At 42.4% G+C, this 14507-nt stretch overlaps 1 protein-coding gene across 2 annotated transcripts in view; it reads right to left on the minus strand.

Annotated features, from left to right (window-relative positions):
• The window catches only part of PHF21B (PHD finger protein 21B), a 391290-nt gene that overhangs the window by 29342 nt on the left and 347441 nt on the right, over positions 1–14507 (minus strand). For both annotated transcript variants that reach the window (XM_086952741.1, XM_086952740.1), the window contains exon 9: positions 12292–12368. In XM_086952741.1, the coding sequence (XP_086808867.1) occupies positions 12292–12368 (77 nt within the window). The remainder of the gene's footprint in view (positions 1–12291; positions 12369–14507) is intronic.

Below are 14507 nucleotides of genomic sequence, written 5' to 3' on the forward strand. Positions count from 1 at the left end.
GAACCATTTGGGATTTTTGCTAGACGTATTTGTTATTTAATCACATATCGTTATCGGATCCCCGCTCCTTTAAGCTCCTTTGCGTTCATTGATAATGCACGTGCATATGTTTTACTTTACTTGACTTATTTTTCAGTGTAGCCTCAGCTCACATGACTGTTAATAGCTTCAAAATTTACAAACTGCAAAATTGTTTTACTTCTGTAATTTCAGATGAGAATAATAATCTTTGTAAAAGGCGGTTCTCACCATTTCCAGTATTATGTTCTAGATGTTTTTTTTACAACCTTTAATTCAATTTTAATAATACATTTTAAAATGTAAAATAACACTGTTATAAAGTTTGGTTTAATTGATTAAATAGTTGTTCTTCTACAAAGCCTTTCATAGCGAATTTTCCGAAGACGTTCTTCTTCAGTTTATCCAAATCATTACACTTAATCATCAAATTCATCAAAGGATCTTGCAATCAGTAAATAAAGCTGGAAACAGCAAGTCTTTCTTGAACTCGCTGTAGTTCCTTAAATCCTCCACTAGCCTCATGTTTGCTTACTGAACTCATATTTGCGCCAGCATCCCCATTTTGAGAAGCCCTCAAGCCCCTGTTTTCTTAGAACATTTTGAGTAGTTTCAAATCGATTTCTGCATAAGAATGGCCTTCATATTTTGTAAGAATTCAACAGGCAACCTTAATATGCGCAAGTCTGTTGATCTCTGATAGCTTTTGTCTTCCCGTTTTTCCTTAAACTGAGAACACACTCGGCTAAGCAGTCGTTCCTTAAATTACACTGGAAGTTGTATCCATTGATTTTTCTATTTATTATCTCCCATATTACGAAATAGAACACCCAATGAAGTAAACTAAACGCAAAGACAGCAGCAGCTTTCTTATGGCTGCAATGCTTGCATGCCTCAAATGATTTCGTTTTTTTGTGTTTTTGCAAACAGTTGAGTGCTATTCTTTGTACAGTCTGGGACCCACAGAAGTGTCATTATTACAGTTTAATTTCATTCATTTTAACATTTTGGAAACGGAGTCTTGGGACTTCAATGGATTTTCCTACTGTTGTTTCACACTGCTTCTCAGTGGTTCCCAGAACTAATACTGTAGGATCCAGAAACCAGCTGTACCACGTGGTATATTGGGTGCAGTGATTCTTGGCACACTGTTACATAACAGAAAGGTCTTCCGTAGACCCGAAGCTCTTAACGATAGCCTGTTGCCCCATAAGGGCATAGCAATGTGCCGGATTGGAGAGTCTTGTTACACTATCCTCAGTGGGGCATTCTACAGTTCTGTTAACTTTTTAGGCTAAGGTGGCTTCTCATACAGTGGGTTTTCTACATGTTTCAGTATCGGTGATCTCCATGCGCCTTTGTGTTCTCTGTCTCAGTGCCAGTGCATTTCTATTTCATGTGTCACTGAATTCGGTGACCCAGTCTCACTGTCCCCCATGTGCCAGTCCAGGTCAATGTGGCCCCTGTGTGTTTTCCATGTATCAGTGTCAGTGTGTAGTATCTGTGTTTTCCCTGTTTGTGTCAGTCTATTTCCTGTGTCTGTGTGTTCCCTGTCTCAGAGTCAGTGTATTTCTATGTCTGTCTGTTCCCTGTCTTAGTATCAGTATGTTCCTTGTGGCTGTTTTCTCCCTGTCTCAGAGTCTGTGCTTGCCTTGTGTCTGTGTTCCCTGTCTGAGCGTCAGTGTATTCCTTGCGTTTGTGTTTTCCCTGCCTCAGTGTCAGAGTATTCCCTGTATCTGTGCATTCTCTGTCTCAGTGGCAGTATATTCCCGGTCTTTGTTTTCTCCGTCTCAGTTTCAGTGTATTCTCTGTGTCTGTTTTCTTCCTGTCTCAGTTTTAGTGAATTTGCTGGGTCTGTGCTTTTCCTGTCTATGTGGCTGTGTTTTCTCTGACTGATGGGGCCTCTACAGTCATTCAATTATCAGGCTCCTGAAAGGTCAGTAAGTCTTGGGCAGTCAGTCACATGTGATGCCTATGTCTCAGAGAGGTTACCAGATTTAACCTCTGTCTAAACACTTATAAGGTCCAAAAGGCGAGAACTATTGTCTATGCCAATGCTTGTTTAAAGTGTTTTTGTGCGCCGAATTACAACTCAGATTGGAATTTATGCTAGTAAATTGGATTTGGCCACTCAGAAATTCCACCCGTTAGGAAGAAATGCTGTGTCAGCAAATCTAGTAGTATGGACAGGATTTAGAGTGGCATTTCTGGGTGCATGTAACAACAAAAGTAGCTGAACACTTGTAGACTCAAATGTTTAGAGTTTAGCCAACTACATGTAGGTAAATATCACTCCCTGTGCCTGTTAAAAGGAGGAATAAAAGCATTTTTGGAGTGGAGATTGGTAAAGAAACTGCCATGATATTCAGAAATATATGTTTATATATTACTGGGAATGTGTCAGTAGCAAGTTACCTTGAGCAGTCCCATGAGGAATTCTGTAATTTGATGGAGTAATCATGGAATCAGTCAATTTACTCCAAATTAAGGCATAAATCTGCAAGATCAAAGTTCCAACTTTTGAAATAAACTTTCATAAACCAGTCACACAGTTTCTATATACAGTGCTAATTTAAATGCAAGCTCGCTTACAGCAGTTTTTAACGTTATTTTGGGGGCATACAGTGCTCAGCGGGCTAAAATCCCTATTAACCCCTTCCATGCTCATGACGAACCCCAGCCGTCATGCACTACGGTGCTCGTGTGCTGATGACGGCTGGGGTTCGTCACGGCCCGCCCCTGTCCGTGCTGTTTACAGCACACCAGGGGAATCGCGGCCGCATGGAAGGGGTTAAGAACAGCATGGATTGAAGAGCGGATGATACTGTAACCAGGATTACAGATACCAAGGGTATCATTATTACTGGGTCTTGGCATTACTGTGGAATTGTCTAGTACAAAAAGAGGGAAACAAGAAGAAAGTGTGCTTTTTCTCCAATTTCCTCATGTAAACCTATATTTGCAGTATTTTTCCGTTGACACAGTGTTTCGGGTTTGACTTTGACCTGGAGTATTTGTTCTTAGTAACACGTTCTAGATTACTGCATTCAGGCATCCGACCTGTGGTAATTCTGCACCCTTTGTAACTGCAGATGAGAAAGGCCCTCCGGTTCCCAGCCCATCAGAATTTTGGGCCATTCATAAAAAGAGCTATCTGAAAGGACAGTACCTGGCTTATACTTATAGTTAAGTAGTAATGGAATAAATACTTAGGCAACAAAGGGAAATCACTGACTGGTGAAAAAGGAAATCGGAAGAGCGGTACTTACTGAACATATATATAATATAATCCACATTTGTAAAGCGCGAACAATCACCCGTAAGGGTCTCTAGGCACTGGGACCGTTAGGAAGATTAAGCAAACTATTGCCCAGAGTCACATGGTGCTGCGCTAATCTGCTGCCGGCGCTGGGGATCAAACCATGATCCCCAGATTCCAGCATCAGTCGCCCCGGCCACGGCGCCACACCTCTCCCTGAATGGAACACAGATGGGGGTCACAGGGTGAGGTTACCGATTCATTCCCCTTCGAACGTGGTGTTCGGCAGGGTTGTGTCTTGGCCCCCACCCTGTTTTCCTTATACATCAATGGAATTGTGGACCATCTCTCCAGATCCCCTACTGACGCCCCCATTTTAGCTGGGGTTCGCGTACCGGTCCTCAAGTTTGCGGACTACACCCTGATAGTCTCCAGGACCCCGTGTGGCCTACAGAAGGCTGTTAATGCTTTTGGGGAATTTTGAAATTTGCAGGGGCTTGAGGTCAACACCGGGTTAAAGCAGATAGCTATGGAAGATTGGTAATCGCTGAGCTTGAAATGGGCTTTACATTATGTGTAGCCTACAAGTCAAATAAAGATGACCCAGAGATTTACGATTTTTTAGAAACAGAATTAGCTGGTTGGCTGACCCCCACAATATTCTGTGGTGATCTAAATATTTCAGCAGATTGGGATAATAAAGTACCATATGCAGGCCGGAAACCGAGAGTTTGTAGGGCAGTAAAGGCTCTCGTCAGTTCTCATGGGCTGAAGGATGTTTGGGGGGCCAAAGAGCCACAAAATTCAGGCGTCACATACTTCTCAAATCCCTTCAAGAGGTATACCAAACTGGATTGTTTCCTCATCTCTTCTCCTGAAATAAATAGGGTAGGAATAATAAAACTTCCTAGAATTTCGGACCACAATCCGTTGATACTAACTTATGAACTGGATAAAGTGGTTGGAAAAGGACCAGTTGGACCTTTGAAAGGAAGTTACTGGTGTACAATAGATTTGTAGAGCACCTCACCCAATGGGCGGGTGAATTTTTCGCAGCTAATAGATATGGTTCTTCACGAAATAAAGTCTGGGAGGCTATGAAGGCGGCTTTAAGGGGCGAATCCATAAGTTGCTCGGCTAGGCTGAGAAGAGAGGATAGGAATGAGGTGGAGAGACTAATGGGGAAATTAGCTCTTGCAGAAGAACAACATATCACGGATATAGCCCATGGGTTGGATGGTAGCGAGAGCCAAAGGGAACTGTTGAGTGTCAAAGCAGAGCTCCAGAAGGTGGTAACGCAGAAGGCCACTGCTGAATATCAAATATCCAGAGCCAGGTGTTACGAAACTGGTGAACAGGCAGGTAGAGCCCTAGCGTTACGGTTAAGACAGGAAAAAGCGAAAAATATAATTACCAGTATAGAAGAAAAAGGTAAAGAATACACTGAGGCTAAAGAGATACTAAAGGTCTTCAAGAATTTCTATCAAAAGCTGTACGAGGAGGAAGTCCGTGATGGAGATCAGGGGGAGGAGGGTTGGGATAATGATCCCCGACTAGATGATCTAGCGAGAGTAGAGCTGGATAGGGATATTACTGGTGGTGAGATTACAGCTGCATTACAGGAGCTGGCTTCGGGCAAGGCGGCGGGCCCAGATGGGATCCCCCTGGAGGTTTATAAATGTCTCGAATCTGAAATTACCCCGCTGCTCGTGGATTTATTTATTGGTGTAATGTACTCAGGAGAGATCACAGATTCTTGGAGAGAAACTAATATAGTAATCTTTCATAAGAAAGGGAAACCCAGGTAGAATCCGGGGTCCTACCGCCCTATCTCGCTGATTAATGCGGATACTAAACTTGTATTAAAAAATCTGGGCCAAGAGGTTGGGCAGGATCACAGGCGGTCTTGTTTCCCCGTGGCAGCATGGATTTGTTCCTGGGCGAGGTACGACGGACCACACAAGGAGAGCAATTGCTACGTTCGATGCCCAGGGTGCTTCGGGGGTAGGGGCGGGGGGGGGGGGGGGGGGGGAAGAGATGGCCTTGATCCTGCTCGACGCAGAGAAGGCTTTTGACTGGGTGGTTTAGAATTTTCTGTGGGGTATCCTGGCAGGTAGAGGCTTTGGGGATAAAATTATAAGTGCCCTCAAAGCTATGTATAGAGAACCTGTAGCGCGAGTGGTGGTCATGGGTGAGAGTTCAGACAAGATTGCTATCAAGAGAGGTACGCGTCAAGTGTGCCCCAGTTCCCCGATCCTCTATTCTCTATATATCGACCCCCTTATCCAGAAAATATTAGGGTGTCCTAGGATTAGCTCTGTTGTATTAAATGGTCACGTAAATAAAATCCTGGCATATGCTGATGACCTGGCGGTCATCACCACTGATCCTCAACAGGCGATGCCAGTTTTGGCTCAATTGGCAAAGGCTTTTGGCAGTCGATCAGGTTATTTATTGAATGAAACAAAAACACAGATAATCTGCACTAAAAATATTGTTAAATCCGACCCTAGATTTGTTGACTCTGCAATGTATCTAGGGGTTAGAATTAATGCCTCAATTGACAAAATTGTGGATGAAAACTACCTCCCACTTATTAAATCTATAGAAACAGAATTGAAAAGATTTGATGTGCTTCACCTCTCATTGGTTGGGAGGGTAAATGCGGTAAAGATGACAATGTTCCCTAAAGTGCTGTACTTGTTTCGGGCCATACCATTATTTATTGAAGAGAGAATAATTAAAAGATTGGAATTTGTATTTATAAGATTTATTTGGCAATATGGCAAGTTAGGCGATCCACTAACTATATGTCACTCTCTAGGGAAAGGGGTGGGAAGGCCCTTTCAAACTTAAGATTATACCATTGGACTTGCCTCCTTACACAAATGCTAGTTCGGTTTCAGACTGAGGCGAATACCGTAGTTACGGAAACTCAGAGCCCCCCCATCTATCTTTGAGCTTCTGCTGGGGAGAAAGGCAATAGGTTTATTGTTGTGCGCAGTCGATCGCAGATATTACAAGAGGGTTCGACTTAAGATTCTGGAAGGGGCATGGAGAGTATGGATGTCTACCCTAAAGTTCTTGAAGGTTCCGAAGGTAAATACATACCTTCATTTATGTAACTCTAGTCTTTTTTCCCAATTGGGTGCAGAAGGGAATCTTCAGGTTTGCAAGGCGCTGGGAATCAAGACTTTTGGAGATATTATGGGAGGTGATGGGATAGCAAGTTTTGAGGTCTTGCAGTGTAAGTTTGCTATCCCATCTAACCATTGGCTTTTGTTTGGCCAAATCGTACGTACCCTGAAGGCACTAAGGCCCAAGTTGGTATCTCTGTTCGATTTCCCTTTGTTGGACTCATTAGCAAAAGGGTGCAAGAAGATAAAAATAGTTTATAATCTTCTTTTGACAGGAATCCAAGATGATATGGAGAAGACTGAATCTGCCTTGGCAACTAAATTGGGTAATCCCGATGTAGATTTGGATCTTGCCCTAAGTCTAAATAAGCAAATATTTAGATCTTCAAATCTGAGAGCCCAGCACTATAAAACGCTGTTTAACCTGTACTACACGCCAGCAAAGCTATTTGCTTGGTGGGTTAGGGAGGACGATAGCTGCCCTAGATGTAACAAGGGACAAGCAGATCTATTACATATGTTCTGCCATTGTAGTTTCTAGTTCCAATTAGGGATGAGATTGGGAAATTTTGGGAGGGGCTGCTAGGTCATAAGATTGATCTATCCCCTACCCTGATGCTATTGGGTATAGACGATAAGCTGCAACTTGGAAAAGATGAGGAAGTCTTGGTCTTTATTTCAGTAGCGGTACTTCGGATTCTAATTTCTTCGGGGTGGAAAGATACCATCGCTCCCTCATTCCAAATGTGGCTTTCCAGATTATTGGGCATACATAATATAGAGTCCTGCCTATATGAACTGAGCTTGGTAGTTCGGGCTGGACTGTTCCCATGAGGCACAGGGTCAGATTGATTTGCATACGGCCATGTCTGAACTGGGGTGGCGGAGTGAGCTAAAGAACGGTGAGGATTAAACCCAGATCAGTTGACTGGGGGTGAGTGTTTGTATTGTCAATGCTCCGTCCATCACCACCTTTGGTTTTTCTATATGAACAGAAGGGCAATAAAACGCGGGAGCTGGGAAGACGCATTTGGGCCCCACTCTTGGAATGGAGGGAGGCAAGATTGTAATTTCTGGGCACAGTATACCTTGTCTAAATTTGTTTTACACGCAGGCTGGCTGGATTGGGTTCTAGGGTTCCAGTTTTAAATATGCTTTTATTAACAGCTCTGTTTTTACTCTTTGACTAATATTGTAACCGTTCTGAATATGCAACTATTTATCTGTTTCAATTGTCAGGCTCAGATCTGTTTAATCTATTCTGAATAATAAATTGTATGTGTTTCTCTTTTTTGTTTTTTAATGCACCAGAAATTCCCAATAAAAATATTGAAATAAAAAAAAAAAAGAGGTCAACACCGCAAAAACAAAGTTCATGTCAATGACCCAGCACAAACCATTTAAAGGTAGAATTCTTCTGAATAATACCCCTCTAGAGCAGGTGGATGCTTTCACCTACCTAGGTATAATGTTATAAAATGACATGGGATGGAAAAGCCACACGGATAAGAGCATCTTAAAATTCCACCAGCTTGCAGGTATATTATCCTCTAAACATAAATCCTCCTTAACAAAACCAATTACTCCAGTTTTGGAAATATATAACACCAAAGTGATAAGCTCTGCCCTTTATGGAGCAGAATTATGGGGATTTAATTAATAACCTGAGTCACCTTGCAAAAGGTGAAAACAAATTTTTACGTGGACTAATTGGTGTTCCCCAAATTACTCCAATGGTTCCGCTCTTATTAGACTTGGGCAGAAAAAATGTGGTAGATTTGGCAAGGCTACGCCCACTTCTTTATTGGAGGCGAATTTGGTCCACACCCGAACGTATTCACTATGCCGAGGGATTGAAGGACGTGATCCGTGTAGATTGTTTTCACAAAATTCAGTGGTTAAAAGACATAAGGTCTCTCTTAGTAAAGCTGGACCTAAGACTATTATGGGATGAACCAGAGATTGCGAAATTCCCCACAAAAATCCAACTGAAAGAAAAATATTAGGAAATGGTTCAGATGTCACACTATCGGTCCTGTATGAATACCAACTTGACAGGCCGGTTTTTAGATCATAAATTTTGGCCGGCTTGTGAAGCATATTGGGATATAATTGAGAGTCCCCTTGACCGTAAACTATACTTTCAATTCAGGGTAGGAACTCTACCAATAAAAGCTTTCACTCATCAATGGGCACCACCTCAAGATTAAAAATACAAGATTGTTTAGATAAGGTAGAGACTGTAGCCCATTTATTTTTTGTATGTCCCTTATATGCAGCCGCACGGCGCAAATGGCTGATACCCATTTGTTCATCTATGGGTACTGTCAGGCATATTGAAGCTTTAAGAATATTAGGCTCTGATTGCTCCCCAACTATAGCCATTGCACTAGCTACATTTTTAAGGTGGGTTTGGATTATCCGCACACGCACTTTATTGTCACCTGCTGTTAGTCATGCATAAGGAATCATTGTCATTTTTAAGCGGTTTCTAATTCAGGAAGTAATTTTAAAGCATCAAAATATGAATTTTAATAGTTTCCTTGATTCGATAGTATCTAAATGGAATTTAATAATTTTTTTAATTCTGTGTATTGTTAATGTACTATTTATTGTGTACTGTGATAGTTTGTGTATTGTATGTGCTTTTATGTCTTACTGTCGAATAAAGCTTTTGAAACTTGAATGGAACACATTTACTTGTGAAGAGAAAAGTCTTTATTAAATTCTCTTGCGGAGTATGTGTCTATAAGTAGACAGCATAATTGGCAACGTGGCATATAACACAGCCATTATGACTATCGGAATGAAAGAGAAATGGCAGCAGAACAGACAATTGTTGCAACATGAGATGTGACAGGAGGCAGATATAGTGCCCCAAATGAGTGCCACCTCAACCTTTCAGACAGCAGGCAATAATTAACACAAGATGATAATAGGCTACTATCTTAATTGGGATGGAAACCTTGACCCCGGATAAGTATCTAAACACACTCAGCACATATCAACCCTGCCTTTCCCATCCTACGTACCTATTTTGTCAGCACAGCTGTTTTTAAGACCTGTTGTTCCCAATTTTTCAAAGTATACTTAAAGTGGGGTTTGGCTTTGCTTCTAGGAGTACCTTTCTCTTACCTCATACCTGATTGGTGTATCATCCTGTCTCCTATAGAGTGCTTGCATTACATTGCACGTGAGATTGTTTTCCATCTCAAAGGTACCTGTACCATTACATTTTAAGGGCCAGATGTAGGTAAATATCATTTACCAATTCTAAAATCGAATCGGTAAATGATATGTACTAATGATTCGGTAAATGTTACCGAATCGGTAACATTCGGTAAATACCAATTCGATATTTACCAATTTGGTATTCCCCATTCATTCCTATGGGCCTGGAGGTCTATAGGAATGAATGAGAATTACCGATTCGGTTACCGAATCAGTAAAAGGGGGTAGACTTACAAGGGTGGCAGGGTGTCACATTGACACCTTGTTGCACCCCTGTATAGTGCATGGGTGCACTTTTGGCAGACATACATGCCCTAAGGGCATGTATGTCTGCCACATGGCACAGTTGAAAAAAGCATAAAATTGCTTTTTTTAGGGTTTTCGATATTTACTACCACTTGTAGTTGGTGGTAAATAACGAATCCTTACAGGTGAAAAGCACTCACTTGAGTGCTTCCTACATTAAGGATTCGGTAATTAAGAATTCAGTAATTTACCGATTCCTTAAATTACAGATTCTGTAAATTACTGAATCCTTAAATTAGGTCCCTACATCTGAAAAGCCTAATAACGGTCGGTAACGGCCGAAATTCGGTATTTTCGGCCGTTACCGACTGGTATTAGGCTTCCTACACCTGGCCCTAAATTCTTTATCATATACAAACATTTTATGCAGAAACCAATCACTGTCTGTTTGTATTTTCATTTCAGTAGACTTTTTAATAGTCTAGGGCCAGATGTAGGAGAGGAAATACTGGTCGGTAACGGCCGAATTCGGTCGTTACCGACCGGTATTTAGGAATCGGCATGTAGGGGCCAGTATTTTACATAATCGGTAAATTTACCGATTGGGTAAATTTACCGATTCTGTAAAATACAGAATCGGTAATTTTACAGAGTCGGTAATTCCACATGTAGGTGGAACTCCTGAGAGTGCCACAGGCTCTTTAGAGTCGGTATTTTACCACCCAATCCTATTGGGTGGTAAAATACCGAATGCAGGTGTGCATGCACATCTGTGCATGCACACCTGTGCCATGTTTAGGGCATGTCTGTGTGCCACATGGCACACATGCCCATATTTGGGGTGCTAGAGGGTGTCAAAGTGACACCCCCTCCACCCTTGCAGGATTCGGTATTTACCGATTCGGTATTGCCCATTTATTCCTATGGGCTTCAAGGACCATAGGAATCAATGGGCAATACCGATTCGGTATTTACCGGTAAATACAGAATGTTACCGATTCGGTAATTGAAAATTAAATTTTACTTACATCTCCCACCTTCTATTTTACCGATTCATAAATACCAATCGGTAAAATTCAGTATTTATGAATCGGTAAAATAGAATTACCTACATCTGGCCCAGTCAGGACTCAACATAAATTGGTTTGGTCAATGCTTTATAATTTCGCAGCCCTAAGGTAAGAGACACTTCTGAAAACATTGACTGAAAAGGCCTTCTCATATCCAATGCTGGTCATTGCAAAGCACCAATTCTTATCCTATCGGATATCAGCTCAAGGAAAAGTGCCCGCCTGTGCCTAGATTGGGAGCGGAATTCTGCTCTGCTCAATCACGAGTGGGCTGCTCTACCTCACCCGGCATGGAAACAACTGGCCACACATTTTCACCAGCCCAAAAATCCAGCCACTAAGATTGCTTAGGGAGCAGGCCGGGCTGCAGTGGAACCAAGACTCATTTTCATGCCACTGCCAAACCCTCTACCATGGAATGGAATAGCATTCAATGCTCCACCAAGCCAGGCTAGAGTCTTCCCTGCTCTCACCCCCTCCTTCTTCCTGTGCAGCAGAGTGCCAGCTCACCTTTACCGCCTGCTCAAACCAGGTGGTAAATAGGAGCAATAATACCCACAGAAAAGGGAATACTACCCTGTGGCATTCTGATAAAACCGTGTCCGCATGGTTATCCCCCTATTAGCAGGGAATAAATTCCTAACTGCACTGTGCCGGTAGGATGGTACAGCAAGAAACCTGTTTTTACGGTGCGGATTTACCACTCTGCCAGTACTGTAGAGCTCGTAATCAGGGCCCCACCGGAGAGAAACACAGGGCCGTCAGAGTGGGTGAGAGTGTCTTATGTCCTCTCTGTGCATCATCCCAGCTGTGACTGCACCACACAGCCTTTCTTTATCTCGGTCTATTGAAAATAGATCTTTGTCTCGATTGTTACTAACCCCCCCACGTGCACTTCCTCCATCTCAATCATTCGGCGTAAACAATACTCATTCAGATATCGGCCACTGCCCAGCAGGTTGCAATGGTGAAGTGGAGAAGTGTGGCTCACCGGTTAGAGGAGGCAGTCCCTGATGCAGAGGTCAGACCCGGGACCAGGGTTCAATCCCCGACGCGGTAGGGCCTTGAGCTCAAAATGTCCACGGACTCGACAATTCTCGCCTCGGTGCCTACTCGAATCGTGGGTTCACACTCTGCAACTCTGGGCAATAGCTTGCTTAATCTCCACTACGGCCCCACCGCGATGGGATGCCTGGTCTTCACCTTGGGGATGCCCAGTCGGGGTAATCTCGCAGAGAAATGCCAGGACTGGTTCCCAAAGCAAGCGCCTTGAGACCTTACGGTGAAAGGCGCTATATAAGAACCTATGATTTACGATTTTACGATTTACCTCAGGTTCCAGGAATCCGCTGTAGGCTGGGTTTGCTGTGCTTCTTCGCTTTCTTTCCTGACGCTTGCTTTGGATTTCTGTAACCATGAAGACAAACAATGCATCTTTCTCATTATAAAAGTGAAGAAAAAGGAAGATCCTCTGGGCATTGTGCTCATTACAAGTTTCCAAACCATCAGCAAGTTGCAGATCTGCTCTACTACCTGCAGCCCCCAAACTTGTACTGCTAAAAATAATAGACTACCTGTGACCTAAACACAAGTCTGCGCAGGTAATTACACTGTATATCATGGTTCTGTTATAAACAAGCATTTCACCACACAGGGATCAATGACCATAAAACATTATAAAACTGTTCACCAACACATCAAGTCTTGTGTCAATGCCCAAGGAGCCGAAGATAGCATAGCATTTCGAATCTACCTCAGCGACTGGAAGCAACAACGTCAATACTGATGATTACAGTTTCAAATGTTTCAAGTGCATATTAAAACAAGGGCCATATTCGAATACACCGTTGCCACTGCGACAACAACCACGTAGATGACCACGAAACAAACATTGGTGAAAGTGCTCATTTTAAATCACAGGATATTGAGCCGACGCAGAAACTCAAACATGATCCCCCAGCTCCGTAGTTGGCAACTTTTGCCATTGCGCCACATCCTCGTCCTACTTTCATGGTTAGTATTTAGTTCTGTTTTAGGCGGTACTAACAGGAGAAATGGGCTGGGGCAGCTGCCTCCTGACGAGAGCCCCAGCACTTATTTTTCTTTTTTTTTTACAAATCAGCTACTGAGAGGGGTGGATGTGATAGGCAGTGGTTCCCAAACTTTTGACTCCTGAGGACCCCCATTGAGTTACTAATGGAAACCGAGCACCCCAAGCAATTTGTATGAGTTAAATTTCAAACATTAAAACAGTAATTCGAAAAAAATACACACGTGTGCACACAAAACAAATACTCAAAGTACTAAGGATTTTGGGGCCAGATGATTTCATTTAGCGCCTTGCAATTGGAGACATATTGCAAGTGGCAAATTGTGAGTCACTAAATGAAATGTACAACAGTGTGTTTAACACTGTTTGGGATTCCCAATGGGGTCACAAATTGTGAGGTTCATTAATATCAATGAGCCTCTCGCAATTTGCAAGCCCATTGGGAATGCCAGCCCTCCCAGCGATGGTGGCCTGCTGGGCTCTGCAGGCCACCATGTCTCGGACTGCTTTTAAATAAAGCAGTTAAAAAAAAAAAATGCAGCCAGTTTACCATGCATTTATAAAAAAAAAAAAAAATGAAACGTTTTGTTATCATTTTCTAAGGGCAGGCAGAGGTCCCTGGGACTGCCTGCCCTTAAAAAATTATTTTGCATATATTTGCAAAGGGGAAGGGGTCCCCTGGGGCCCCTTCCCATTTGTGAATGCATTACCATCTAGTTGAAGTAGGTGATAATTGTGACTGTTTTGCGACCGCAAACATATGTACATGGTTTTGAGACTAGCTATTTGGAAGGGAATGCCCCTTCCAAATAGCAAGTTGCAAAACCTATTTAGAGAGTCGCAAACAAATTGCGACTCGCGAAATGGGCTATGAACATGGCCCAATAGGTTTTTGCATGCGCAAACGGGTTCGCAAACCCGTTTGTGCATATACAAACAGATCGTACATCTGGGCTTTAGTATTTTATATTAAAGTAATAGCCCCTCTGTCACATGTATTTCATTTGTTTTATAGCATCTCTCATACCATTGTAGGATGTCAGAGCACTTTACATAACACACATATAGAGACATTGAATCATACATGTAAATCAGTGTGTATATAAAATGTTTAAAGAGTGCTTGGTGTAAAGGCATCGGTCGGAATGCTCTGTTGCTCTGAATAAAAATATTTAATACTAAAGAGTGCTTGGTCTGGAAAAGCACAATCTCACGATTCAGAACATAACATAGTGGCTAGCATTGCCTTTAACATTAAAAAATGTATTTCCACCCAAATATATCTTTTTAGCAGAATCAGGATGATTAATAACTGGGGCAAAATATAAGTTACTAACTGGTACCATGCAGTTTGCAAGCAGCTCTGCTAGATTACGATTGTCACTTATAAAGGGCACAGTAACAAAAGAATCTCTGTGACAAAAGCAGTAACCACGAACCTAGGCTCATAAAATACTGCTTTTTAAGATGCATGTTACACGTTCTTTGCAGTAGGC

Source organism: Lissotriton vulgaris, chromosome 1_2 (genome assembly GCF_964263255.1).
Source record: "Lissotriton vulgaris chromosome 1_2, aLisVul1.2, whole genome shotgun sequence".
NCBI lineage: Eukaryota > Metazoa > Chordata > Amphibia > Caudata > Salamandridae > Lissotriton > Lissotriton vulgaris.